Source organism: Arachis stenosperma, chromosome 10 (genome assembly GCF_014773155.1).
Source record: "Arachis stenosperma cultivar V10309 chromosome 10, arast.V10309.gnm1.PFL2, whole genome shotgun sequence".
In the NCBI taxonomy this organism is placed as follows: Eukaryota; Viridiplantae; Streptophyta; class Magnoliopsida; order Fabales; family Fabaceae; genus Arachis; species Arachis stenosperma.
This window is the reverse complement of record NC_080386.1, coordinates 56,081,049-56,108,078: the sequence shown is the minus strand read 5'-3', so window position 1 is coordinate 56,108,078 and position 27,030 is coordinate 56,081,049. Positions and strand designations below refer to the sequence as shown.

The 27,030-nt window shown below is 32.8% G+C and overlaps 2 protein-coding genes and 1 pseudogene across 3 annotated transcripts; 1 reads left to right on the top strand and 2 right to left on the bottom strand.

Annotated features, from left to right (window-relative positions):
• Positions 1 to 3,162: 3,162 nt before the first annotated feature.
• Positions 3,163 to 7,933, bottom strand: LOC130954437 (phosphatidylserine decarboxylase proenzyme 1, mitochondrial). Its single transcript, XM_057881174.1, has 12 exons — positions 7,634 to 7,933; positions 7,449 to 7,537; positions 7,274 to 7,327; positions 7,089 to 7,154; positions 6,697 to 6,757; positions 6,422 to 6,531; positions 6,079 to 6,329; positions 5,344 to 5,450; positions 4,776 to 4,843; positions 4,275 to 4,352; positions 3,991 to 4,119; positions 3,163 to 3,780 (listed from the first exon to the last, which is right to left on the bottom strand). Exons 1-12 carry the CDS (start codon positions 7,782 to 7,784, stop codon positions 3,619 to 3,621), a joined length of 1,326 nt encoding a protein of 441 aa, XP_057737157.1. The 5' UTR covers positions 7,785 to 7,933; the 3' UTR covers positions 3,163 to 3,618.
• LOC130957116 (uncharacterized) lies at positions 7,823 to 15,455 on the top strand (annotated as a pseudogene).
• Positions 15,456 to 15,768: 313 nt separating this feature from the next.
• On the bottom strand, positions 15,769 to 17,785 carry LOC130956338 (PHD finger-like domain-containing protein 5A). 2 transcript variants are annotated; one of them, XM_057883375.1, is made up of 3 exons: positions 17,456 to 17,785; positions 17,157 to 17,208; positions 15,769 to 16,345 (listed from the first exon to the last, which is right to left on the bottom strand). In XM_057883375.1, exon 3 carries the CDS (start codon positions 16,293 to 16,295, stop codon positions 15,963 to 15,965), a length of 333 nt encoding a protein of 110 aa, XP_057739358.1. In that variant the 5' UTR covers positions 16,296 to 16,345; positions 17,157 to 17,208; positions 17,456 to 17,785; the 3' UTR covers positions 15,769 to 15,962. The 2 variants fall into 2 exon arrangements, with proteins under 2 accessions (XP_057739358.1, XP_057739357.1); XM_057883374.1 differs by lacking the exon at positions 17,157 to 17,208.
• Positions 17,786 to 27,030: the final 9,245 nt, after the last annotated feature.

Below are 27,030 nucleotides of genomic sequence, written 5' to 3'. Positions count from 1 at the left end.
TTATATATTGTTATAAAAAATTTATTTATTTCTAATGTTTATATTGAAAATAAAAATAAATTTAAATTAGTAAATTTTAATCTATAATATAATAATAATATAGTAATTATTTTATATATTATACGAATAAAAATTAATTTTTTTTTATTTATAAAAATTTTAAGTGCTTGTTATATATATATATATATATATATATATATATATATATATATATATATATATATATATATATGATGAATGTGATATATTTTTTTATGTAAATAATTTTTTAAAAAAATCTAATAGTTAATCTATTACCTTTTTTGTTTTAGTCCAAATTAAATATTTTTTTTATTATTTTTGGAAAGAAAATATTTTGAGAAATTTAATAATACGTGGTGAGAAACACCGAATAAATTATACAAAAATCAATTAAAATACAACATGAAAACATCTTTAAAAAAAATGTTTTAGGCGTCTTTATTTAAGTGGCGTCCTTTTAGTATTCACCTTTCTTTTTCTTTCCAAATTTAAAACATACTACGACTTCAGATTGAATCTGCAACATGACAATATGCCAACCAAATTTAGGTATTTTTTGTGGATTTGAAGGTGCACCGATAAGAGCAAATGCTGTAGAAATGAATTTAAGAAAAAACATTAAATAATATTTTAAAAGTTGTAATTTTTATATTGGAACTAATGGTCATAATAAATTTTGATTATGATAGAGCTAAATTTTAAGATTGATTTTTTTTTGTGTTTTTGTCACTTAAAATTTTTTATAAATGTGGTGTGTTAAATAACTATATTTATTTTTTTAATTTAATGCATCCATTAAATATTAGTATCAACGAATGAGATTAAATTATTAGTAATTTACAAATAATTAAAATTATGCCACAATAAAAATATATATTATAGTAAGAGTATATATTTAAATAAGTTTTTAAGAAATTTTGAATCAGACATTTTTATTCTCAAAAAATTTTATTATGTTAAGATCTTTGAAATTTATAAAAATAAGATATATAAATTTTTTTATTACATTTTTTAAGATTTATTTGTCTAAATAAAAATAACGTAATTAATTAAGATAAGAATTTATATGTCTTATTTTTACAAAATTTAAGAATCTCGACATAATGAAATTTTCTAAAAGATAAAAACGTTAATATATACTCATATAATAAACTTTCAACTACCGAAACGTGAATGAAACTATGAATTGACATTCCAGTCTACAATGCTATGTACATTTTAATTTTCACATTCGAGCATTTGAAAAATATTGTTCTTAATTTTATTCGAGGAAGCATCATAACAGTGAAATGACTGATTGATTGAGACAAATTTTTAAATAGAATTCTGATTTTTTAGAATATTAATGATTAATTGTTAGAATTTAAAATTTTGTATAAATAAAATTAAAAAAAAGAAGTATTATAAAAAAATTGATTAGTTTTTTTAATTTATAAAAAAATATATAACTTAACTAGTAATATTATTAACGTTGACATGACTCATTCTATTAATTATTCATCATTTATGTCAAATTAAAGGGTATAATAATATTAAACTTATTTAAAACTTTTAATACAGAAATAAAACATTGATACCTTAGGAACAAAAATTAAAATTTAACTTAAATATTGAAACTAAAATAGTATTTTTCAAAAAAAAAAAAAGCCACTGGTGCGTGGCAATAAATCTGTAAAAGGACGGTGAATCTGTAATTCTGTATATATAACTAACCCGAACTAACGAATCTCAAACGCGGCGTTTGCCTTTAACTAAAGCTATTAAGCTAATTGAAACACGGCAGTGGCACTGGGAACGAGCGATTTCATATATCAGACAATGCCTGCAACTGCAAGTCATGCAAGTCACGGTTTTATTATGGATCTAACAATAGAAAGATCAATATTTTGTTTTCAGTTCAATTCATATCATATAATAAGCATTTGGAAATGCAGATTAGGAGGTTCATAGAAGTGGCCCCTCCAAGCCAATTCAGATACTTAGCCGGAGCTGTCGTAATGATGATCGGAGTCGTATTACCCGTCGCCTGCATCATGTTCCGTTACAAGCGCCTCCCTCCATCTTCCTAATACTCCAAATAGACGTACGTTGTTTCCAATGAACACTTCTGATTTTATTTATTTATTTTTGTCGTTTACTCGTCATATTTTACTTTAGGGTCAACGTTTCCGTAATACTTAATTTGTTCTTGAACTTGCATTCCAACTTTAATTTAGTTTTTTCAAATTTTACAAAAATAATTCATGTTAGTCTTGAAATAATTTTAGACACAAATGTTTACGGAACATGTACAGTCAAGTGTTATGTTGTACTCTATAAAATTGCATCATTTTATAGGTTTTAGTGTAACAGTGTCAGTACTCCACAGAAACTAATGTGAATTATATTTATAAAATTTAAAGACTAAATAAAACCAATTAAAATTTTAGGAACTAAATTGATGATTGCTTGCAAGTTTAAGAATTAAAATGAATATTAACTCATATTACTGGGTTAAAATCTAAAAATATTGGAATTAGAAAAAAGATTTTGCTATTCTGTATTCTAAGAGCATTGGTTAAGCATAACATAAAAGAAAATATTTTAACGATATTTATTATAAAAAAATTTTTTTTTTACCTTTTTAATGTATTGAATATATCAAAAATATTAAAATATTTCTTTTTATAGTATACTTAATCAATGTCTTTAAAATACAGATAGTAAAACCCTTGGGTAAATAACTAAATATTGAATTATGAGGTATGTCGTGTGTGGCTGGCTCAGGCCTTAGTGGCTAACCTTGATGTGGTGTGTTGCCGTTCCAGGAACAAAGTTTTGATGTAAAGGCACGGATGATGACGATGAAATATTAAAATTTAATGGACTTTGGATTTATCACAAGTTTTCTTTTGAGGTGACTCTTGATTCACGAGAGCTTCATTACATATAGGATCAGTTCAATTTTAAATGCTAATGCCAAATTTTCCAGGGGTTTTGTTTTGTCACCCGATCATGAACTCGATGGCTTTGTCCAGTTTTTACTTTTTACTATTATAATTCGACATTGTGTCTCTTGCCCAAATTTTGATGGATTTTACTCATATCAGTTACAAAAGGAAAATATTTGGATTTGCTTTTGGATGATTTATTTATTTTGATAGGGCAGTAGGAATTAAGCTCCATCTAACACCACCACTTGCGCTTCACAAATCCCTCAGATAAACAAGTTATTGATTGTACACTGATTTTAGACCCAAATATATGTGTGTATATTGTCATAGTTTTGAGAGTTGAGATATTTTGGGCATCATCTAGATATGAAAAAACTTTCATGTGCTTCGTGAAACTGTGAAAACCTCAGCCATGAAAAACTTCAATTTCTTTTCACGTATGTCTCAAAACTGTTGATATAACTTGTGCTATACTTAATTACAAAGGATCCGTGCAAAGGCTCGATTAACCTTCTCTTCAAAATAGAGATCTCTCAAATCTCAATTGCGGAAATTAACAGTGTCACGGATTAGATATGGAACACATCCAAACGTGGCACGATTATCCTTCTCTTCAAAATGGAGTTGATTAATAAATATAATCAAATGCACAAAAGTTAGCTTGTTATGAAGTATGCCACCTCCCTAGAGCCTCACCAACACGAATTCTATCCCCAGGTTTGACACAGAATTTGAACTCCTCTGATGAATTATCCTCATGGACAAGTTTTGGAATCGGAGCTTGAAAAACAAGAACAACTGTCGATCCCATGTTGAAAGCAGCAAACTGAGAATAAAAAAAGCAATGAACTACATTATACCAAATCTATCTAATAGCTCTCAATTCACAAGGAGTGCAAGTGCCATAAATAAAAAGGATCAAAATTCAAACGCACCTCTCTAAAATCTGTCTACTTATATAAAATTTGCAGTTCGATGCTATTTAAGTTTGACACATGCGCATAAATTCTAAGAGACAATTAGATCAACTACTAACCTCGTCACCTTTCTTGAGCATCCTACCAATACTTTCACTTTCACTTATGTAAACCCGTTCGTCAGGAGGCTCTGAAGGTAGCAACTTCTTTTTTGGCTTGTTAGTATGAAGTTCGGGCTCAATGAAAAGCTGCCAATTTAATGAAGAAATCCAGTCAATAACAGGACAGTAGTAACAGAAAACCGAAACACTTTCTAACATTCTTGGTAATGAACTTGCAGGAAGTTGCTCATTGTAATGGAATGTTATACTATTATTACATCCTTAAGGAACTATAGACACACCTCAATTGATCCAATATTTGTGGCACCAATTGCAGCAAGTGCCATAAACCCTTCCTGCCAGAGACCTTCAAGAACAACCTGACCATTTTATAGAGTAAAGACACAGTTGGTGACCAATCATACCGTAACTCAGAGTGAAGGTGGTTACTCATGGTTAGATTGTTAGAAGAGCATAGTAAATAAAATGGGCAAATGACAAAATTAGGAAAATTCCAAAAGTTTATATGGAGTAATGAAATACACATAAATATCACATCGGACCTCCCTAGAACAAAACAATAATTTGATTACTGCTATAGAAAGAGTGCCTCACTCCCAGACCAACTGGAACAGCTCCTAGCTTCTTTGTCCCCATAAAGAATATGTTCATTTTCAAGAGCAAGTCTTTCCACATAAAGTTAATATGTCAATGTGCTTAATTGGCACGAATAAGTAGGTGAAAATGTGGGGTGAGATTAAGGTATAAAGTTCCAAGTTCAATTTAAATTAGATATAAATTACCCTCTCATTCTCAATATAGAGGTTTCTGATTGTTCTTGTAGCTCTTTCATTCAATGGATAAAGACGGCCTGCAAAATAAGTAACAAACAAATAATTTAATAACAAACTAATTATTAATAAATTAGTGCACCACATCGTAACCAACAAATGCAAAACTTGAAAATCAACAATACTACTACATTATGTTTGCTTACTAGTTTCAATATTTTACACATTGAAGAGATAATTTCATTTGCAGAGCTTATGGAAACATTAATCAAACATTAAGGTGGGAAAGTAAAATGAAAAAGAAGGAAGAACAAATTGAAATGAAATGGCTCATCTGCCTCAACAATCCTCTCGATGTTCACTTAGGCTGCGTTTGTTTATAAAGGCAGGACACTGAAACATAGACACAGACACACAAAACCAAATGCAGCCTTAGGGTCTTTCACTTTGACACTCAGGGTGTAGGTGGCCATTTTCCTATTGATCCATCCTAAGGTTGCTCCATTCCAAGCTAAAACAGATTAATACTAGGTGTTATTCTCTAGTTGTTTGAATGTATGACATGCTTGAGATCGTTTACCAGAAAAATGTCTGCGAACAAGAATTTTCCAGTCAGCTGGGGAATGTATCCGATGGTAATCACCAGGCTTTAAGTAAATCACACAGTAAAAGAGACCTCTCTTTGGGCTGCAAAAGAAAATTTTTTGTTGTGTCAGTCATTACCTTCTCTATTGTAGTAAAATAAATAGCAGATACATTGATTTTGGAGGTCCACAGAACATCAATACAGAACAGTCATATGCATTTGAGGTTGACATAGTAGCATTTTTGGTAACAGACCTAATATATCCCAAAATGAAATACGGGCCTCTGAACTGAGCAGGCAACACAGGCCTTTATGATTGTATGATAATAACAAGAACCATACAGACAGGAAGCACAATTAATATCTTGAAAAGATTAAACTATAGAAAAGAAAAAAGAATAATTTTTTCCCTGAAAAAGGTATTAAGCACTCTCACACTCCTCGTCTTATGTCATCCAGTGGACCTGATTTCAGTTGCAGATATTGCTAAATCAGAAGTTTCTATTACTTGAAGAAATCCTTTAATGAAAACGAGGCATATATATCATGAATAGAGAATTAAGAGTATAAACATGAAGGACATTTAGGATCCAATTTGAGTGGGATGTATAGAAAAATATATGAATCAGTGGTTTTGTTCAACTGAATTCAACGAAAATTAAAACACATTTTACAATCATGTGAAGTTATATATATATTCTGAGATATATAGGCAGAAGAAAAAATTACCATGATGATGTAGGGTCCCAGACCTTTGGAGAAGCGAATGAAATTCTCCACCATGATTTCTTGCTTTTCTCAGTTGTTGTCATTGATTCGCTCTGCTCCTCTTGCACCTCACTATCAGCCTTTGTTGGAAGGGAAGGGCTTGCACCAAGAAGAGAAAATACCGAGTATGAAAACCCTTTAACTTGTTCAATCATTCCCCCAGATCCCTTTAACTCCCCAAATCTTAAAACTGTACCATCCACAGGACTAACCTGAAGAAAATAGATTTGGCCTAATTGATTATGTATCAATACAAAATGGTATAAATGAAAACTTTTAATTTCAAATAGCTGTTACCAGTTACCAGACATAACGGATCATCATCAATAGGCCTGGAACCTTCTTTCAAAGTGCGGACAAAAAATTCCCTTAAAGAGGCATACTTGTCTAGAGGCAAAGCAGCTTCTTCCAAATCTGACATGTCAACAGGAATTAGGATCATCTTTACACTAATTATCAGATAAATGTTTATCAAGAACAATTTGTGCCAGTTTCATTGCATGATAGCTATAGCAGCATATTATAACAAGAATAGCAAAAATATTCAGACAAATGGAAAAAGAAAAAAAATGGTTGTACCCGAATGGAATGCCCGAGCCCAAGCTCTATAGACATGTGGCCTTAACCACACTGGGATTTCCTGGAAAATTTTGCTGAATATGTAAAGATCATATAATGATATAATACACAGTATATACAAGACTGTCTACAATATGCAGAACTTAAATCATTTAAATTCAATAAAGGCTATGAAAAGACACGCAACATAATTTATGTTCTTGTATTTTTTTTAAAGATTTATTTTATTACACTTGTAATTACTCAGAAAGTTGTTTCTTCCCACCCTTACTAGCAGAAGCAATAGCACAGAAACAAAATTGTGCACATAATTGTAAAAATACAGCTCACAACTCATTGAATATATATAATTAAGAAATAAGATACCGAAGGCATAAAAGTTGAGTTCTTACCAAGCTTGTCAGGAATCCCCAACATCTAGAAATTGAACGCAGAGGCAATAATCTCAAAAATGTCGCCTATTGATGACATAGCGCACATGTAAAATAACCAAAATTAAATAAATGCCTTGATACACATTTATTTTCCCTTTCTAGGAAGATGGACAACAGCCAGAAAGCGAAAAATTCTACCTTACCTTTACATCAGGTTGGAATTCAATCTCAATTCCTTTATCACGCATCTCTTCAGTCTGGCACAAGGGTATGAAAACCATAATCCACAAATCAGATAATAGGAGTATTTAATCGAGCAAGAAGATAACACAAATGTAGAATCCAAAAGTGAAGCTAAACTTGTGAATAAGTGTGAACCTTCTTGTCATCATACATTCTACGGCCATGGAGAACACCAAGCATGAGAATGGTAGCTACTGTTGCACCAGGTACAAGATAAGAATCCCCTGCACATTCTCACAGCAATAAGCTCAAAGCTTAGGAGCTTACACTTCGTAACAAATCACAATAAAATTCAGATAGTTGAAGAAGCAATAACTAACCTTGAGAATTTCCACTTCCCCCATTGATGGAAGCTCGAGTTTGAGTAGTTTGAAACCTTTTTGCGAAGGAAGTGAAGGACGAACGAGTGTGGTTAAGGAATCGAGTATGGCGAGGAAGCACAGGGAACCTGTGCGAAACCCTATATTTCATATTTGCGGTGAGTTGAGCTGAGCTGTGATGGTCTGTTTATGCTTCAACGACGGAACGCAGAGGAGGGAAATGCTAAGTTGGCGGCGCTCATTGCTCTAATGCTCTTTAAGAGTCAATACCGCGGCAGAACAGAAGAGACATCATTATCTCAAAAATTTGATGGTTATCCATATTCACACTGGAATTGCGTGTAATTTTTCTATTAACCACGATAATTAAGGGGTAAATAACATTAATAAATCAAGTGTGTTTTAATATTATACGACAGTCTCAAATCAAAACTTAATTTAGTTTTTATTAAATTGAATTAATGTGATTTGAATTTGAATTTGATAGTTTTACAACGTTTGAATTATTTAATGGTCTCATAATAAAATATATTTTTTAAATTTTTTTAACAACTGTTAAATAGTCATTTTTTAATTTTAATTATAAATTAAATTCATATATTTTATTTAATTATAAAAACTATTTTTTAATTTATAAATTATTATTTTATTATTTATCTATTATGTTTATTAACAATAAAAAACAAAAACAATAACGAATTAGATCTTCTACTGATCGTAATAAAATTTTTGGTCATTCCGATCGATTAAAATTTATATTTGATCCGTGACGTTCGTCCAAAGTTGTGAAATCGTGTTTCTTTCCAAATCAATCGATTGGATTAGTAAAACAATCGATTGAATTTCAGGTTTCCCATAACTCAATCGATTGGACTATAGGTTATTATCACAAGGCAGCATGGTTTTCGCAAAAATCAATCGATTGGTCATATTACCCAATCGATTGGACGACGACTAAAATGTGGGCTTTTAATAATTCAATTGATTGCATATACACCTAATCGATTGAATGCTTGAAAACAACCGGAGGTCTCACAATTCAATCTATTAGTCATCAAAACAATATGGATTTGCCAAATTCAATCGATTGGTTGTGCTACCCAATCGATTGAATTGTGTACTACGCCGTTTCTTATCGTTAAAAAAAATTATTATCTTATTATTCATCTATTTTATCTTTAAAATTCTATCTTCAATTTTTAAGGCTTTATTTTGATTTAGATACTCTAATCTTATCTTTTTCTTAATATTAACATTATAAATTGATGAATAATCTATCACCAATTATTCAATCCCACCATTGGAATCGTGTATCAATCTCTTTTATTATAAAAAATTTCATTATTTTTCTTTCGGATATCCATCTACTTAATTTCCAATTTTTCTTCATTTTTTATCTGTCTATTTAATATCCAATATTTGTTCATCATTAATTGATCTTCACAGTATCAGCAAAGGTCCAATCAATTTTTTTATTGTAGTGTTCAGAAAATAATCTATCGTTTTGATTACAAAATCGAGGTCAATGAATAGAATCTCTAATTTTGCAATTCTTTGTTTCGATACTTTATTCGTGAAATTGATTGTGTAATGAAAAAGTATTTTTTTATCTTTTATTAATTCACAAACATGAAAAAATACTAAAAAGTAAATAAATTTTAATATTTTTTAATATTAATTAGCTAGCAATCAGAGACGGATCCAGAGGGGGCGAGTACTGGCCTGGACCCCCCAAAATTTTAAGAAATTATACTTATATATAAGATTTGTGTTTAAAAAATAAAAAAAATTTGTAATCAAAACGATGGATTGTTTTCTGAACACTACAATGAAAAAATTGATTGGACCTTTGCTGATTCTGTGAAGATCAATTAATGATGAACAAATATTGGATATTAAATAGACGGATAAAAAATGAAGAAAAATTAGAAATTAAGTAGATGGATATCCGAAAAAAAACAATGAAATTTTTATAATCAAAGAGATTGATACAGGATTTCAATGGTGGGATTGAATAATTGGTAATAGATTATTCATCAATTTATAATATTAATATTAAGGAAAAGATATGATTAGAGTATCTAAATCAAAATAAAGCCTTAAAAATTGAAGATAGAATTTTAAAAATAAGATAGATGAATAATAAGATAATAATTTTTTTAACGATAAGAAAATTTAAAACGGCGTATTACACAATTCACTCGATTGGGTAGCACAACCAATCGATTGAATTTGGCAAATCCATATCTCAAGCATTCAATCGATTGGGTGTATAAGCAATTGATTGAATTATTAAAATCATTCAATCGATTGTTTTGTGATAACAACTTGTAGTCCAATCGACTAAGTTATGGGAAACCTGAAATTCAATTGATTATTTTGTTATTCCAATCGATTGATTCGAAATAAAACACGATTTCACAACCCTTGACGAATGTCACGGATCAAATATAAACTTTAATCGGTCAAAATGGCAAAAAATTTTATTATGATCAATGGAAGATCTAATTCGTTATTATTTTTGTTTTTGATTGTTAATAAACTTAATAGATGAATAATAAAATAATAATTTATAAATTAAAAAATAATTTTTATAATTAATTAAAATATATAAAATTAATTTATAATTAAAATTAAAAAAGAATTATTTAGCAATTATTAAAAATTTAAAAAAACATATTTTGTTATGGGACTACTAAGGGTGTGTTTGGGGTTCACGTTGGAGAACAAAAAAGCTCGTTTGAACGTCTTGAACGCTACATTGTTACGTTTGGCAATTTTTTGGAATATCTAACCCAGAAGTGCTTTCACCTTTGAACGTACGTACGTGAAGCTAAAAATTCAAGCTTCTGCGTTCACGTTGGAAAGATTAATGACCGTTGGAGGAGTTAGGTGAAAAATTTATTTCATATCTACCAACTGTACCCTTCATCTCTTCTATAAAAAGGATGCCATAACCATATTCTTCATCTCTTCACAGAGTAGTTCTCTCTATATTTTTCGTTACAAAATTTTTTTTTCAAACTCTTTTAGATTTGTTTTCATTACTGCCAAGGTAAAGATTTTAATTTTCTTTTTAACATTTTTTTAGTTCTTTCTTTCATATTTTAATTTTTATATTTTTTATTGTATTTTTTATTTATATGATAAATATTTTTCATATTATTTTTTTAGTATTCTGATGTTATTTTTTTAATTTTTTATTGTTATATTTTTATTATATTTTTTTATTTATATGACAACTATTGTTGATATAAATTTTATTTTTATTAATTTTTATTATTTTTTGTTATGTATAAATTTTTTTATTTTTTTATTTGATTATATTCATATAAATTTTATTATAATTTTTTTTGTTCATATAATATATATTATTGGTTGTAATTATTATATATTATGTTTGTATGATTTTTTTGTTTTTATTTTTATTTTTATTGTACTTTATTTATTTTTATTATATAGTAATTATAAGTAACAAAAGAGTCATAAATAATAAAAATTTATAATCCAAAATATACTAAATTAAAGAATACTCAGGGACTAAAATAAATTATAAAATCTTTTTTTTTTATAATCCAAAAGTTATGGACCATCGAATCCCTTGCCAGCAAAGAGCTCTACCACCCCCAGCCCCCCGCAGCCACCGCAAGCTCCCACTTCCATCCCTAAAACCCTGATCTCGATTTTCTCATTCCCTTTCTCCCCTCCCTTCCTTTCCACTATTTCCATCTCCCGTCGGACACTCCCCTGCTCCGCCCTACGCACCACCCACGATCGCCACGAACCGTCCCACAAACTCGACCACCTCGAATTTTCCGACACTGACAATGAAGATGAAAACGAGGAGCTTGATGTCAACGCGCTAGAGCAAGAAGCCAAGGACGCTGTCGAAGCTTACTCTACCTCTCTCTCTCGCATTCTCACCATTGGTCACTCTACATTTTTAAACTCTCCTTTTCATTTTTCTTATTCACGAAACTCCTCAGTAACTCTATTTTTATTTTTCTTTGTGTTTTTTTTTTTTTTTTGTTTGGTGATTTCAGATGACGAGAAAAATGATATTAAGCAAACAGCTAAAAGACACAAGAGGGGTAAAACGGGAGCTAACAATGTCAGGGTAACATTCAGCTTTGTTTTCTGAATTATGGAACTCTTTATATTCTGGAGGAATCTGAGAATACAGGAGCAGTTGCATGATTGTATGTAGTTATGAGATCAATATCTTTAAGACATTGAAATAAAATAGGTTTTGAAAGAGGTTACTGATTTGAATGGCAGATCCCTGACAACCTTCTCCAAGAGTTGCAATTGTAGGGAGGCCAAATGTTGGCAAATCAGCCTTGTTCAACCGTCTTGTTGGGGTATTTGATCTTTCTTTAAGCTTTAAATTGGGAATTACTGTTCGTCTGTGTTTTTAAAGTTGTCTTCTTGCTGCTTACATTGTTAGGGAAACAGGGCAATTGTGGTGGACGAACCTGGGGTGACTAGGGATCGCTTGTATGGTAGGTCCTACTGGGGAGACCGTGAATTCATGGTGGTGGACACAGGCGGGGTTCTTACTCTTTCAAAATCACAAGCTAATGTTATGGAAGATCTGGCTATTACTACTACAGTTGGTATGGATGGTATTCCGCTTGCCACTAGAGAGGCTGCAGTTGCCAGGATGCCATCAATGATTGAGAGGCAAGTGGTTGCAGCTGTTGAAGAATCATCTGTTATTGTTTTCGTCGTTAATGGTCAGGTATTTTGATGCTTGCATAAAATATTTTATTTTTTTTCACATTGAGTCTATTGTGAGTCATTACTGATAACATCTGGGTTTTATGTATATTAAGTGTGTCATATGATCTTGTTTTATTAAACTACTCCTGATCATCACCCGAAGATCATAGTTGATTATGCTAAACAGGCAGGTCCATTGGCTGCCGATGAGGAGATTGCGGATTGGCTTCGTAGAAACTACTCAGATAAATGTGTCATTCCTGCAGTTAACAAGTGTGAATCTCCACGCAAAGGAATTTTGCAGGCATATGAATTTTGGTCCCTTGAGTAAGTTATATCTGTGAGGATTCCCTTCCATGGGTGAGTCATTGGGTGGGAAAGTTACATGCTTGAGGCATGATTAGACACAATTCAACATGATCATGATACACTCTTATTTTTATGGTCTCTTGGCATGGATATCGTGGACTAGATATACAATATGTTATGTTTGCTTTTGATGTCATTTTTTAAATGTGGTTTTGAATTTGCCTTAATGAGCATGAATTGTTTGTGGATTGGTTTGAAGATCCAGTTGAGGTCTGAGATGGAACTGATTAATTTTGCCAACATTTAATAATGCAGACTCTGATACCGTGTTAAAAACTATCTCTTCCAAAAGCTTAAGCCACTGGTTATGAGAAAATGAGTAGTTTTGAATCTGACATATATTACTTGCTACTATATCAGGTTTGAACCAATTCCATTATCAGCTATATCAGGCACTGGAACTGGAGATCTTCTTGATCTTGTTTGTTCAGGGTTACAAAAAGTTGAGGTTGGTTTCTATGAAGATTGAATTTTCTTCTGTATATATCATTGATAATAGCTACATGTGATGCCATTGATACTGAATTTACTGGACCAGATGGCCAGGTTTGATTCTTTTGGTGACTATCCAGTAATTCAATTTTTGTGAAGCTAATGACTACTCAATAACATGTTTTATGAATTTATGCTGTGAGAATGAAAACTAGGAAGGATTTGTTAGTTATAAGGTTTTCCCACTTGGTTCATATGGCTAATTTACTTGGACCATAATTATATTTGTATGAGCTTTTTGAATTTTGGGTCAACATGATAATTGACTTCTGGTATTCTTTCTGTAGAAATTCCAGCTTATTGATACTGCCGAAATCAGGAAAAGAGGAGCTGTATTCATTCTGTGACTTACTCCATCTTTTCCTTAAAAACAGGTTCACCCTTCTGCGGAGTTCATCTTTATAAATAAATATCAGCTTGAAATTGACACTGTGAATGAGCCCAACTTTTTATATTTTGTTGAAATTTAGGGTTTGCTATATAGGGATGGTGGTAGTTACATCATCTCCATTGCATAACTTGTCTATACTAGACTAGTGCTACCAAAACGATTTCATAAATTATTTATAGGGCTTGAGTTATGCTCATGGAAATGGACTCAGCTATTTCAAGCAAATTCTCTATTTCAGTTACAGCCTTACAGGCTTTCTTCTCCCCCTTACTATAGAGTGTACTTAATGCTTTAGATCAATTATAATGGTGGATAGGTTTCTTGGAGGTAGACAATAATTTAGTGCCATATTTGTCATGATATTATGACTTACTCAGGATTGAAATCTTTTATTGGAGTTGATCCTCTAAGAGAATTGCTGATTCCATATTGCTTTTTTGAACAAAGGATTATTGATGCTGCTAGTGAAGTTGAAAAGGAGAGATCAAGAAGACTCAGAACTTCTATATTAAATCAAGTAGTGCTGGAAGCAGTGGCTTTTAAGCCTCCTCCTAGGACATGAGTTGGTAAAAGAGGGCGTGTTTACTATTGTACACAGGTATGTCCATGTAATGATGCTTGAAATAGTTGCTATTGTATGCCTTTAGCTTAGATGTTTGTATGAATCCCTGTTTGTTGTCCTGTTGCCTTTATTTTTAATGCCGGAGTATTGCCCTTTGCATTTGTTAAGATGTTATGAATGATATATTTTACTGGTGAAAACTTTTACCAATGAGAACATGAATTATATGATTAATGCCAACTGGATCAATCGTGAGATGGGTTGTTTCTGCTTGACATACTCACAAGTCATATGCAATTTAATTACTTGTTATCAAATAAACTCTTGCTGGGTGTTGTTCCCTTGCAGGCTGCTATACGGCCCCCTAAATTTGTGTTCTTTGTCAATGATGCAAAACTTTTTCCTCAGACTTACCGCCGCTATATGGAGAGGCAACTGCGTGCTGATGCTGGTTTTTCTGGTACACCCATTCGGCTTTTGTGGCGTAGCAGGAGAGTGGGAAAAGATGAAGGTCAGTGTTTGAGGTGCTTGTGATATCAATTATATATTTTCTTCTAATTTGTTTTCTGTTTTCCTGCTTTCGATCATTTTCTCATTTTCTTTTGTCTCATCCCCTAAAATGGTTGACGTTAAGAATGCTATGGACATGAATATATGAACTTGCTAATTGATTTTCTCACAGGCAAAGCACAAGAATCCAAATGAATCTTTCATCAGTTGATTAAAATTTGGCATCAAGTACACTATAAAGATCAGACATTTTATCATGGAAAAAGTGGTTCTGGTTCTGTTTGTGTTGGTAAAAAAGAAGGGGTCTTAGAATCAGCAATACCAAGATTGCCCAATACGTGCAAGCTGAAATCTATCAAGACTATTGAAAGCTCCAAAATGATGGGAAATGCGCCTGAAATGTGGATGATACTAACTTATTATTTACAGTGATCAGGATGTTTCTGTAATCCTTAAGCATATTCAATCGTCACAAATACAATGTAAATTTATGTATAGAAGTTGTTAGTTGTTACATCAAATATGTTATTCAATTACTAAGTATTCAATCTTCTTAATGCTGAACATGCAATTAGTGATGGTTAAGCAAATTGTTACCAAGTAATTGTTACCTTTATGCCATATAATAAGCTAGGCTACATCGTACTTTGGCACTTGGGAGTGCAACACAGCCAAGTGACTTACTCAAACGAAGGAGATGACCACTCAATCAATCCAAATTAATCAATACAAAACAAATTAATCAATACAAAATTTTATATAATTTTATGTTTATTATCCCGCACGGAACATACACTAATACTACTAATGCGAGAATTAGTAAAAACATAACTCGAGAATTTTCAAATCTCAAAACAAAGAATTTGTTCTTAAAATTTCTTGAGGATTCATTGCGAGTACTTAATTTTGACCTTCTTTCTTCGAGTATCAATCACATGATGACACAATAACACTGCAATATTAAAAAGCATACTACTATTACTAAGAAATTAAGCAATAAATAGTGTTCTTAACAGCATGAATACTATTTTTCTTAATCCATTTACCAAATCATCTTTCCCTCAAAATTGCACACAATTCACCGCATAGTACCTGAAGTTGTTCAAATCATTCCATTAATTGCATGATCCAAGTAAACAAGTTATGCACTTACATCACCAACAATTGCATAAGAAAATATGGTTCTTTGCTCAAAGTCTCAACTCCAACGGTTCTAATATGATATCTCAGGAAGTACATACAAAACAGTTTTAGACAGATTAAAATATCTCACTCTTACACCATCATCGTTTCTTAAAACCATACTTCTTGCGTTCATAGAATAAATCGGTTTTGGCACTCCCTAAATTAACAATTTTGGGGCAGCCATCCCTATCTTTCTCCTGCTGTGTGCATTCCTTGCAGTAGTAAGCATCAGATATTCCCACCCCTCCACATATGACGCAGCGGCCCTGAAATGAGCCATAGTTGCATTCGTCACAAACCCGGACAAGTGTACAAGGACGCACGTAAGAGTCGCAAATCACACACTTGCCATCGCATTTCTCACAAAGTCGTCCAATGGCAATTCCTGGCTGCTTTCGGCACATAATCAAATCAGGATGATGCTTGGCCATATTCTCAACACCCTACTAGATGGCGAGTATATAGATAACCTCTAACCAAACTGCAATTTGAATAACATGAAAAGGAGCTCAGTAAAATACTATTATCACTTGCAAAACAAGGTAAAAATACCAAATCTACAAGCAAAATATTGGGATAGCTTCATTGTTGAGATGAGTAAATTAGCAATTTCTGATCAAATGCCAACAATGTATGCAAAATGCATTAGGCAATAAAATCGTGAACCTATTCAAATCATAGGCTCAAATGGTTTCTTCCTTAGATTGGATACAACAAGGTCTTGTAAGTGGAAAATGCATAATGAGAATAGTCAATAATCACAATAGATAACTAATTACCAGAAACGAATATATATACATATATAAAACTTCCATTTTATCTAGCTGACATCCCGAAAAAATAAAGTGACAGGTCAAGTATAAAAATAAAGTGACAGGTCAAGTATCCATTAGTAGGGGTGTTCACGGTGCGGTTTGGTTCGATTAATTAGAAAAAAGTCATCCGATCTGATCGTTTATTAAGACTGCAGTTCGATTTGGTTCGATTTTTTTGTCGAACCAAACCAAACCCATTAATATCGATTTGATTTGGTTCGATTTTTTATTATTCAAAATGATTTAAATAAACAAAAAAATGAAAAAAAAAATTTACATTTAACAGAGACCAAACCCTAAAATGTCCCAATTTCACAAACCCTAACCTCAATTTCAGAGTAAGAATATAACTCAATCCAAATTTATCAATTACAGAATTCAAACCCTAAACCTAATCCTAATTTCACATTAACAGAATTCAAACCATAGCAATTTCATCAATAAATAATAAAAACATATATTAAAATCTGTGACAACGCCGAAACAGAGGCAGGCCAGAGACAGAGACGGTGGCGAAGCTGTGAACAAACTGCATAAACAAATACCACAATCAACAACAACCAGCAATTTTAAAATACACTAAGCATAGAACAAAAATTATTCAAATAGAAGCAAAAATTCAAACAAAATAAAATTATTAACAATTTAAAAAAATCAACAACAAATAAATGAACCATCAACAACAATTAATACCTGAACAATCAACAACAATTAAAATCAACAACAATCAGCAACAAATACATAATACGTAGAATAGAAATTATTCAAATTAATACCTGACTGGGAGGCGCTAGTTCGGCGGGGATGGTAGGGGTTGGGAGACGCTGGTTCGACGGGGCTGAGAGGGGCTGCTGGGAGGGGCTGGGAGGCGCTGTTCGGTGTGGCTGGGAAGGGCTGCTGGGAGGCGCTGTTCGGCGGGGATGAGAGGGGATGGGAGGCGCTATTTGGCGGGGCTGGGAGGCTCTATTCGGCGAGGCTGGGAGGAGCTATTCGGCGAGGCTGGGAGGTTAGGGTAATGGGGTTTCTTTGAGAGTTTTGGCTGCCGGGGGATGTGGGAGTGGGGTAATGGGGACGCTAGGTTATCTGATGGGGGGTGGGGACGTGCGCCATGGGGTAATGGGCTGCTTAATGGGTTCGGTTAACTAATGGTTTTTTTAATGATTTTTTAGTTATCGGTTCGGTTTGATTCGGTTAAGGTTTTTAGTGTTAGAACCGAAAATCGAACTGAACCGCATAAAAACAGTAAAACATTATTTTTTCGGTTTTTTTGTTTTTGATTGTTTCGGTTCTCAGTTTTGTTGGTTCGGTTGATCGGTTTTATTTGGTCCGGATCCGTTTTAAACACCCCTACCATTAGTATTACTATTAAACGAGTTGTTTATACATCTTGAAAGTAACAAATATACTAACTCAATTATTTATAGGAACCACAGTATACAACTTTGCAACTTAATCATTAGATTAATATCACAAGAACATATGAAGTGCGAGGAGTCAGAACTAATGTCCCAGGCCTAGCAAGCTGAGAGCCTGAGAAGCATTAATACCAAAGCTTATGAACTACTTAGTTTTGTTTTACAATAAAATATTTATGCAAAACTATGGCTTATTATTAAACCATATATATAACACAGGTCAAATCCTACATGAAACAAAGGTAGAATCAGAATAATGATGGATACAGCATTAAGTAGTTTAATCTATGGTTTGAATTTAATATCATAATAGTAATTAGGGGTGGCAACATGCACCTTACTCGCGGGCACCCAATCCGACCGGGTAGGGTTGCCAACCCGATCCTCAGTGAGTAGGGTTCTCGTGCAGAGCGGGTAGAATGCAGATTGAACCTCTACACTACCCGACCAACCCGCAACATATATATATATATATATATATATATATATATATATATATATATATATATATATATATATATATATATATGTTTTAAGTGTATGTTAAACCAAAGACCTCTCACTAAATGTAAAAGATTTTTAGCCATTGAGAAAAGATCATTAATTGATAATTTAATACTCTTTTTCTTTTCATAAAAGTCAGTTCTATTTTAAATTATCATCAAGTTATATAATAATTTTACATCTTTTTGGCAACCCGCGAATAGGATCGGATACCCGCAGATTAAGAGCAAGTAGGGTTAGGGTTGAGATATTCTTAACCTGCGAATAGGGTAGGGTTGAGTTTATACAAAAATTTTAACTTATGAGTAGGGTTAGGGTTAGATCCAAACTCTATCTTACCCTATCCATTGTCACCCCTAATAGTAACTCGAAGAGCGGTGGGGACTGGCCAGCCCCGAAAATGCTATATCAAGAAAGCAGATAGTAGGATGGCCTCTATTTCAACAAATATAGATTAAATATTATCATTTTAAACACCGCATACAAATTCTGGGAGAGAAAGAACATCATCCATGATCAAACACATTCAATTAAATTGAAAATAATGGACTAGTCTACACTCTAACCTCTACTGTCCAAAGGCTAAACATGTGTCACAATCAATTAAATTGATAAATAACATCATTAAAGTAAAAGTTAAAAAGTAATGCTATATGACCAACAAGATTTTATCATGTTTGCCTAATTGTTTGGTCACCATTCTAAATCCTAAGTCCTAAATTCTAAGCCTTAAATTCTAAATCTTAAATTTTAATAATATAAAAATAAAGTAGTGGCCAAATGCTAGCTAATATTAATAAAAAGTGTTGGTCCCTAACATTTCTTAAATTTAAATATCAACATAAGAGGATTAAGCAAAAATAAACAAAATCGCATTGAACTTATGTTCTCTACAACCCAAATCTAAAACATTCAAATTGATAAATCCGGATCATCATCTATCATCATTGTGATTGAAATGATGATGTTGCCATGGTTGATATTGTAAACTGAATAAATTTCCTAAGCCATGAGCCTATGACAAAAAAAAAAAAAAGAAAATCCAACCATATTTTCAAAAATAAGCCCTAAGACAGCGTAATTACTCTAAAGCCCCCTTAATACTGAAAATCACCGTTAAACCAGTACACACCACTAACAGCTGCAATACTGAAAAAATCCGAACCTATACAATTTTCACTTTTGTTTCACCGATATCCATTCTGTAAAAGCATCAAATCCGAATTTTCTTTCTTTATTTATTTAAATTAAACAAAAAAATTAAATAAAAGAAATGCTAACAACATACATGATGAACTGCTTAATCCAGAATCATAGAGATCAAGCTTGAACAAAAATCATTATGCTGAAACAAATATAGTAAATGAACACGAACATGAAAAATTAAAAATTTTGCCGTGCAACACATAAGAATAAGCGGTGTTGAGCTAACCTATGCTGAGAACTGAGAAGTGAAGCCTTGAAAACGGTGTCGCTTAACAGGAATAGAGAAAAGAATTGTGTAGCAAAAAAGAGAATGGTGAGAACAAAAATAGTGTGCGAAAAAGAAAGGGAAAATGCGAGAAAAATCGAGACCTGTCCATGAGATGGGCTAGGCCTGAAAATGTTGAATTGGGCTAAGCCCACTATCTTTTAAACTTTTTTATTATTATTTGAGTGATTTTCTAACAATTACCTCGAAAGGACAATGAGGTCCTTGACAAAAAAAAATACTCAATCCATTTCTTGATCTTTATTTTTTGGGACTGATTAGTCCTTGTGAAAAAAAATCAACATTAACTTTTTTTGGCACATAACCTAATCAGTTCCATAAAAGTAAAGCTCAAACACCGGTAGGGGGTGTCCGCAGATCGGATCGGATATGATATCCGCGCTTTATAGTGCCGGATCCGATCCGATCCGCACATTTGCGGATCAGATCGGATCAGATATCGAATATATCCGCATAATTAAACCTTTTTTTAATCATATTTCTATGTAAAAAAATTCGATAAAAATATTTCTTTCATACTTTTAAATTTATTTATTCCTAAAATATTTTTAATCAAACTCTTTCTAAATAATAAAAATAAAATAATATAATATATGAATAATAATTACTAACTAAAACATACAAATAATTAAATATAATACCAAACATATATTTATTTATTAATTATTATGGTGCGGATCTGCGGATGTAGACCAGATATCTGCAATCCGATCCGCAAATGGTGCAGATCGGATCCAATCCGATCCGATCCGATCAATTTGCGGATCGGATCGTATCCACAATTTGCTAATCGGATGCGGATATTTACCGCAGATCTGCGGATACGATCCGATCCATGGACATCCCTAAAGACTGGGTTGAGTATTTTTTTTGTCAAAGACCAAGGTAATTGTTAAGGACTAAATAATACAGAGCATGACAAAAAAAACGTAAATAATACAGAAGGGCATGGACAAACTTTCCAAACGTGGGAAGCGGCAAGGAGCATAGTAGCTAGAATCTCGATTTAACTCTTAAAATCTTTCGATATTACGATTTTAAATGAGTTTATCGATTTTATCGAATTTGTACTAAGTCTGACAATTTTACGATTTAAATCTTATTAAGATTTTACGTTTTACATTTTTTATTTACTTTTTCGATTTCACGTAAAATCTCGATTTTCTCTACTTTGGCAAGGAGAACCTGGAACCACCATGGATTACGCCTATGCTGGAGGTGGACTGCGCACCGGCTCAACAGAATTCGATACAACATAGAATCGGAGAGAGCAGAAGCAAACCGAAGCTCGAGATGGCCATGGAGAGGGGACGGTCTTGTCAGAGATGCGCGGCAGAGCTTCAGTAGGAATAGGAGAGACTTTCCGGAGGAGTTTGCACCGAACCGGAACGGGATTAAGTTGTATGTAGGCAATAGACGTGGGTGGCCAGGGTTCGAGCTTGAATCGGCAGCAAAGGATGAACGGCGGGCTACTGGAACTAATTGCGAATGATATCCGGGTCGGGTGGGTGCTGGGTGGTCCGATTTTTAAGGCTTTATTTTGATTTAGATACTCTAATCTTATCTTTTCCTTAATATTAACATTATAAATTGATGAATAATCTATCACCAATTATTCAATCCCACCATTGGAATCGTGTATTAATCTCTTTTATTATAAAAAATTTCATTGTTTTTCTTTCGGATATCCATCTACTTAATTTTCAATTTTTCTTCATTTTTTAACCGTCTATTTAATATCCAATATTTGTTCATAATTAATTGATCTTCACAGTATCAGCAAAGGTCCAATCAATTTTTTCATTGTAGTGTTCAGAAAACAATCTATCGTTTTGATTACAAGCCACCCGACCCGGATATCATTCGCAATTAGTTCTAGTAGCCCGCCGATCCTCCTTTGCTACCGATTCAAGCTCGAACCCTGGCCACCCACGTCTATTGCCTACATACAACTTAATCCCGTTCCAGTTCGGTGCAAACTCCGCCGGAAAGTCTTTCATATTCCTACTGAAGCTCTGTCGCGCATCTCCGACAAGACCATCCCCTCTCCATGGCCATCTCGAGCTTCGATTTGCTTCTGCTCTCTCCGATTCTATGTTGTATCGAATTCTGTTGAGCCGGTGCGCAGTCTACCTCCGGCCTAGGCGTAATCCACGGTGGTTCCAAGTTCTCCTCGCCGCTTCCCATGTTTGGAAAGTTCGTCCACGCCCCTCTGTATTATTTAGGTTTATTTTTTGTCATGCTCTGTATTATTTAGTCCTTAACAATTACTTTGGTCTTTGACAAAAAAAAAATACTCAAGCCAGTCTGGCGGTGTTTGAGCTTTATTTTTATGGAATTGATTAGGTTATGTGCCAAAAAAAAGTTAATGTTGATTTTTTTCACAAGGACTAATCAGTCTCAAAAAATAAAGATCAGGAACCGGATTGAATATTTTTTTTCAAGGACCTCGTTGTCCTTTCGAGGTAATTGTTAGAAAATCATTCAAATAATAATAAAAAAAATTTAAAAGATAGTGGGCTTTGCCCAATTCAACATTTTCAGGCGTGGCCCATCTCATAGACAGGTCTCAATTTTTCTCGCATTTTCCCTTTTTTTTTCGCACACTATTTTTGTTCTCACCATTCTCTTTTTCGTTACACAATTCTTTTCTCCATTCATGTTAAGCGACACCGTTTTCAAGCCTTCACTTCTTAGTTCTCAGCACAGGTTAGCTCAACACCGCTTATTCTTATGTGTTGCACGGCAAAATTTTCAATTTTTCATGTTCGTGTTCATTTACTATATTTGTTTTAGCATAGTGATTTTTGTTCAAGCTTGATCTCTATGATTATGGATTACGCAGTTCGTCATGTATGTTGTTAGCATTTTTTTTATTTAATTTTTTTATTAATTTAAATGAATAAAGAAAGAAAATTCGAATTTGATACTTTTACAGAATGGATATCATTGAAACAAAAGTGAAAATTGTATAGATTCAGATTTTTTCGGTGTTGCAACTGTTAGTGGTGTGTACTGGTTTAACGGTGATTTTCAGTATTAAGGGGCTTTAATTAGGGCTTATTTTTGAAAATATGGTTGGGTTTTCTTTTTTTCTTGTCATGGGCTCATGGCTTAGGGAATTTATTTAGTTTACAATATCAACCATGGCAACATCATCATTTCAATCACAATAATGATAGATGATGATCCAGATTTATGAATTTGAATGTTTTAGATTTGGGTTGTAGAGAACATAACTTCAATGCGATTTTGTTTATTTTTGCTTAATCCTCTTATGTTGATATTTAAATTTGAGAAATGTTAGGGACCAACACTTTTTATTAATATTAGCTAGTATTTGGCCAACACTTTATTTTTATATTATTAAAATTTAAGATTTAGAGTTTAAGGCTTAGAATTTAGGATTTAGAATTTAAAATGGTGACCAAACAATCAGGCAAACATGATAAAATCTTGTTGGTCATATAGCATTGCTTTTTAACTTTTACTTTAATAATGTTATTTATCAATTTAATTGATTGTGACACATGTTTAGCCTTTGGACAGTAGAGGTTAGAGTGTAGACTATGTCCATTATTTTCAATTTAATTGAATGTGTTTGATTATGGATGATGTTCTTTCTCTCCCATAATTTGTATATGTCGTGTCTAAAATGATAATATTTAATCAATATTTGTTGAAACAGAAGCCATCCTATTATCTGCTTCTTAATATAGCATTTTCGGGGCTGGCCAGTCTCCACCGCTCTTCGGGTTACTATTAGGGGTGGCAATGAATAGGGTAGGATAGAGTTTGGATCCAACCCTAACCCTACTCATAAGTTGAGATTTTTGTATAAACTCAACCGTACCCTATCCGCAGGTTAAGACTATCTCAACCTTAACCCTACTTGCTCTTAATCTGTGGGTACCCGATCCTATTCGCGGGTTACCAAAAAGATGTAACATTATTATATAACTTGATGATAATTTAAAATAAAACTGATTTTTATAAAAAGAAAAAGAGTATTAAATTATCAATTAATGATCTTTTTTCAGTGGCTAAGGATCTTTTACATTTAGTGAGAGATCTTTGGTTTAATATACACTTAAAACATATATATATATATATATATATATATATATATATATATATATATATATATATATATATATATATATATATATATATATGTTGCGGGTTGGTCGGGTAGGGATGAGGTTCAACCCGCATTCTACCCGACCTGCACGAGAACCCTACTCGCTGAGGATCGAGTTGGCAACCCTACCCAGTCGGGTTAGGTTGCCACAGATAGAGTGCATGTTGCCACCCCTAATTACTATTATGATGTCAAATTCAAACCATAGATTGAACTACTTAATGTTGTATCCATCATTATTTTGATTCTACCTTTGTTTTATGTAGGAACCTTTGTTATATATATAGTTTAATAATAAGCCATTGTTTTGCATAAATGTTTTATTGTGAAACAAAACTAAGTAGTTCATAAGCTTTGGTATTAATGCTTCTCAAGCTCTCAGCTTGCTTGGCCTGAGACATTAGTTCTGACTCCTCGCACTTCATATGTTCTTGTGATATTAATCTAATGATTAAGTTGCAAAGTTATATACTGTGGTGCCTATAAATAATTGAGCTGGTATATTTGTTACTTCCAGCGATGTACAGGCAACTCGTTTAATAGTAATACCAATGGTCATGAATACTTGACCTGTCACTTTATTTTTCCGGGATGTCAGCTAGATAAAATGGAAGTTTTATATATGAATATATATTTGTTGGTGTTTGTTTCGGTACGATGATAAATTTATACGTACCAGTACAATAAAAATATGGACAAATTAAAACACGACATGTGTATTATGTTTCCACGTTAATAATTAATTTTTCTTTTTTAAATACATATCATAACAATGATTTTACTAAATCACCCTTATACTTTAATAAAAATAAAAATAAAAATAAAAATAAATTTTATTTAATTTTTATAAAAAGACTTAAATATCTTTTTTTTTTGTATTGTACAAAAACAACACTAATTCTTTAATGAGAAAGTATAGGGAGCCAATGGCCTAAGCGTACAATGTGTACAATGGAGGTTTAGAAAGTATCAGAGATATGACCATTAGTGTTATATTGTTCTATTAGGTTACGCTTTTGGGATGAGTGGTTTCATGACATGGTATTAGAGTTCTAGATCCGAAAGGTCAAGTTATTCTGGATAGTATGGGTGATGTTCATTTTATTCATGCACCAAAGATTTAGCCCATTGTACATATTGTACGCTTAGGACATTGGCTCCCTAGCAGTACTCTTCTTTAATTTAATCAAAATTTAATTAACTTTAATTTTATAATTTTAAATTTAAATCAATTTAAAAATCCAAACCAAAATACATTTTATTATGCATATACACTAAAAAGTTGCTTTGTTTATTATGAACCCTAAAGGTAATTTATTGGAAGTTTAGCATTATAAGTTTAGTGCGCATCAAAAGGTAATTTATCTCAAGTATTTCGCATTATTGCAGAATTGGGAAAAAAGGCCGAACTTAGAGTATAATATAGGTAGTCTAACATGAGAATTATATCACTAATTCCGCAATTTGAATCCGTAGTTTTGGGTGATACGGAATCAACTCTAGTTATTCAAACGTTGTTCTAAGATTCCCTCACATAAGTTTAATGCCTAGTAAGTAAACAAAATTGAAGTTCCTACAACTACAAGTGTATGAAAATATAGTCGTTATCGATTATAAAGAGGAAGAAGTGCTTGGATACATTAGAAAATCATACTATACTTAATGCTTATGGTAGTTTATTAATTAATTTGTTAGCTCCAAATGGATATTGTCAAATATTTTGGGTTTAGGTTTCGGTTTGTTGTATTAAATCAAGTTTTATTCTTAGTATGTTGGCTAACAAATATGTTTGAGGCCCGCTGATGAGCGGATATTTTATACGCTTTTTGGGGGTAATTTCATGTAGATTTTAGTATGTTTTAATTAGTTTTTAGTTAAATATTATTAGTTTTTAGGCAAAAATCATATTTCTGGACTTTACTATGAGTGTGTGTATTTTTCTGTGATTTCAGGTATTTTCTGGCTGAAATTGAGGAAGCTGAGCAAAAATCTGACTTAGGCTGAAAAAGGACTGCTGATGCTGTTGGATCCTGACCTCCCTGCACTCGAAATGGATTTTCTGGAGCTACAGAAGTCCAATTGGCGCGCTCTCAACGGCGTTGGAAAGTAGACATCCAGGGCTTTCCAGCAATATATAATAGTCCATACTTTGCGCGAAGATAGATGACGTAACTTGGCGTTGAAAGCCAAGTACATGCTGCTGTCTGGAGTTAAACGCCAGAAACACGTCATGATCCGGAGTTGAACGCCCAAAACACGTCATAACTTGGAGTTCAACTCCAAGAAAAGCCTCTACTCGTGGATAGCTTTAGTCTCAGCCCCAGCACACACCAAGTGGGCCCCAGAAGTGGATTTCTGTACCAATTATCTTAGTTTACTCATATTCTGTAAACCTAGATTACTAGTTTATTATTTAAACAACTTTTAGAGAATTATTTTGTACCTCATGACATTTTCAGATCTGAATTACATACTTTGTGACGGCATGAGTCTCTAAACTCCATTGTTGGGGGTGAGGAGCTCTGCAGCGTCTCGATGAATTAATACAATTCCTTTATTTTCCATTCAAACAAGCTTGTTCTTTTCTGAGATGTTCATTCGCGCTTAATTATGGAGAAGGTGATGATCCGTGACACTCATCACCTTCCTCAATCCATGAACGTGTGCCTGACAACCACCTCCATTCTACAACAGATTGAATGAGTATCTCTTAGATTCCCTAATCAGAATCTTCGTGGTATAAGCCGGATTGATGGCGGCATTCATGAGAATCCGGAAAGTCTAAACCTTGTCCGTGGT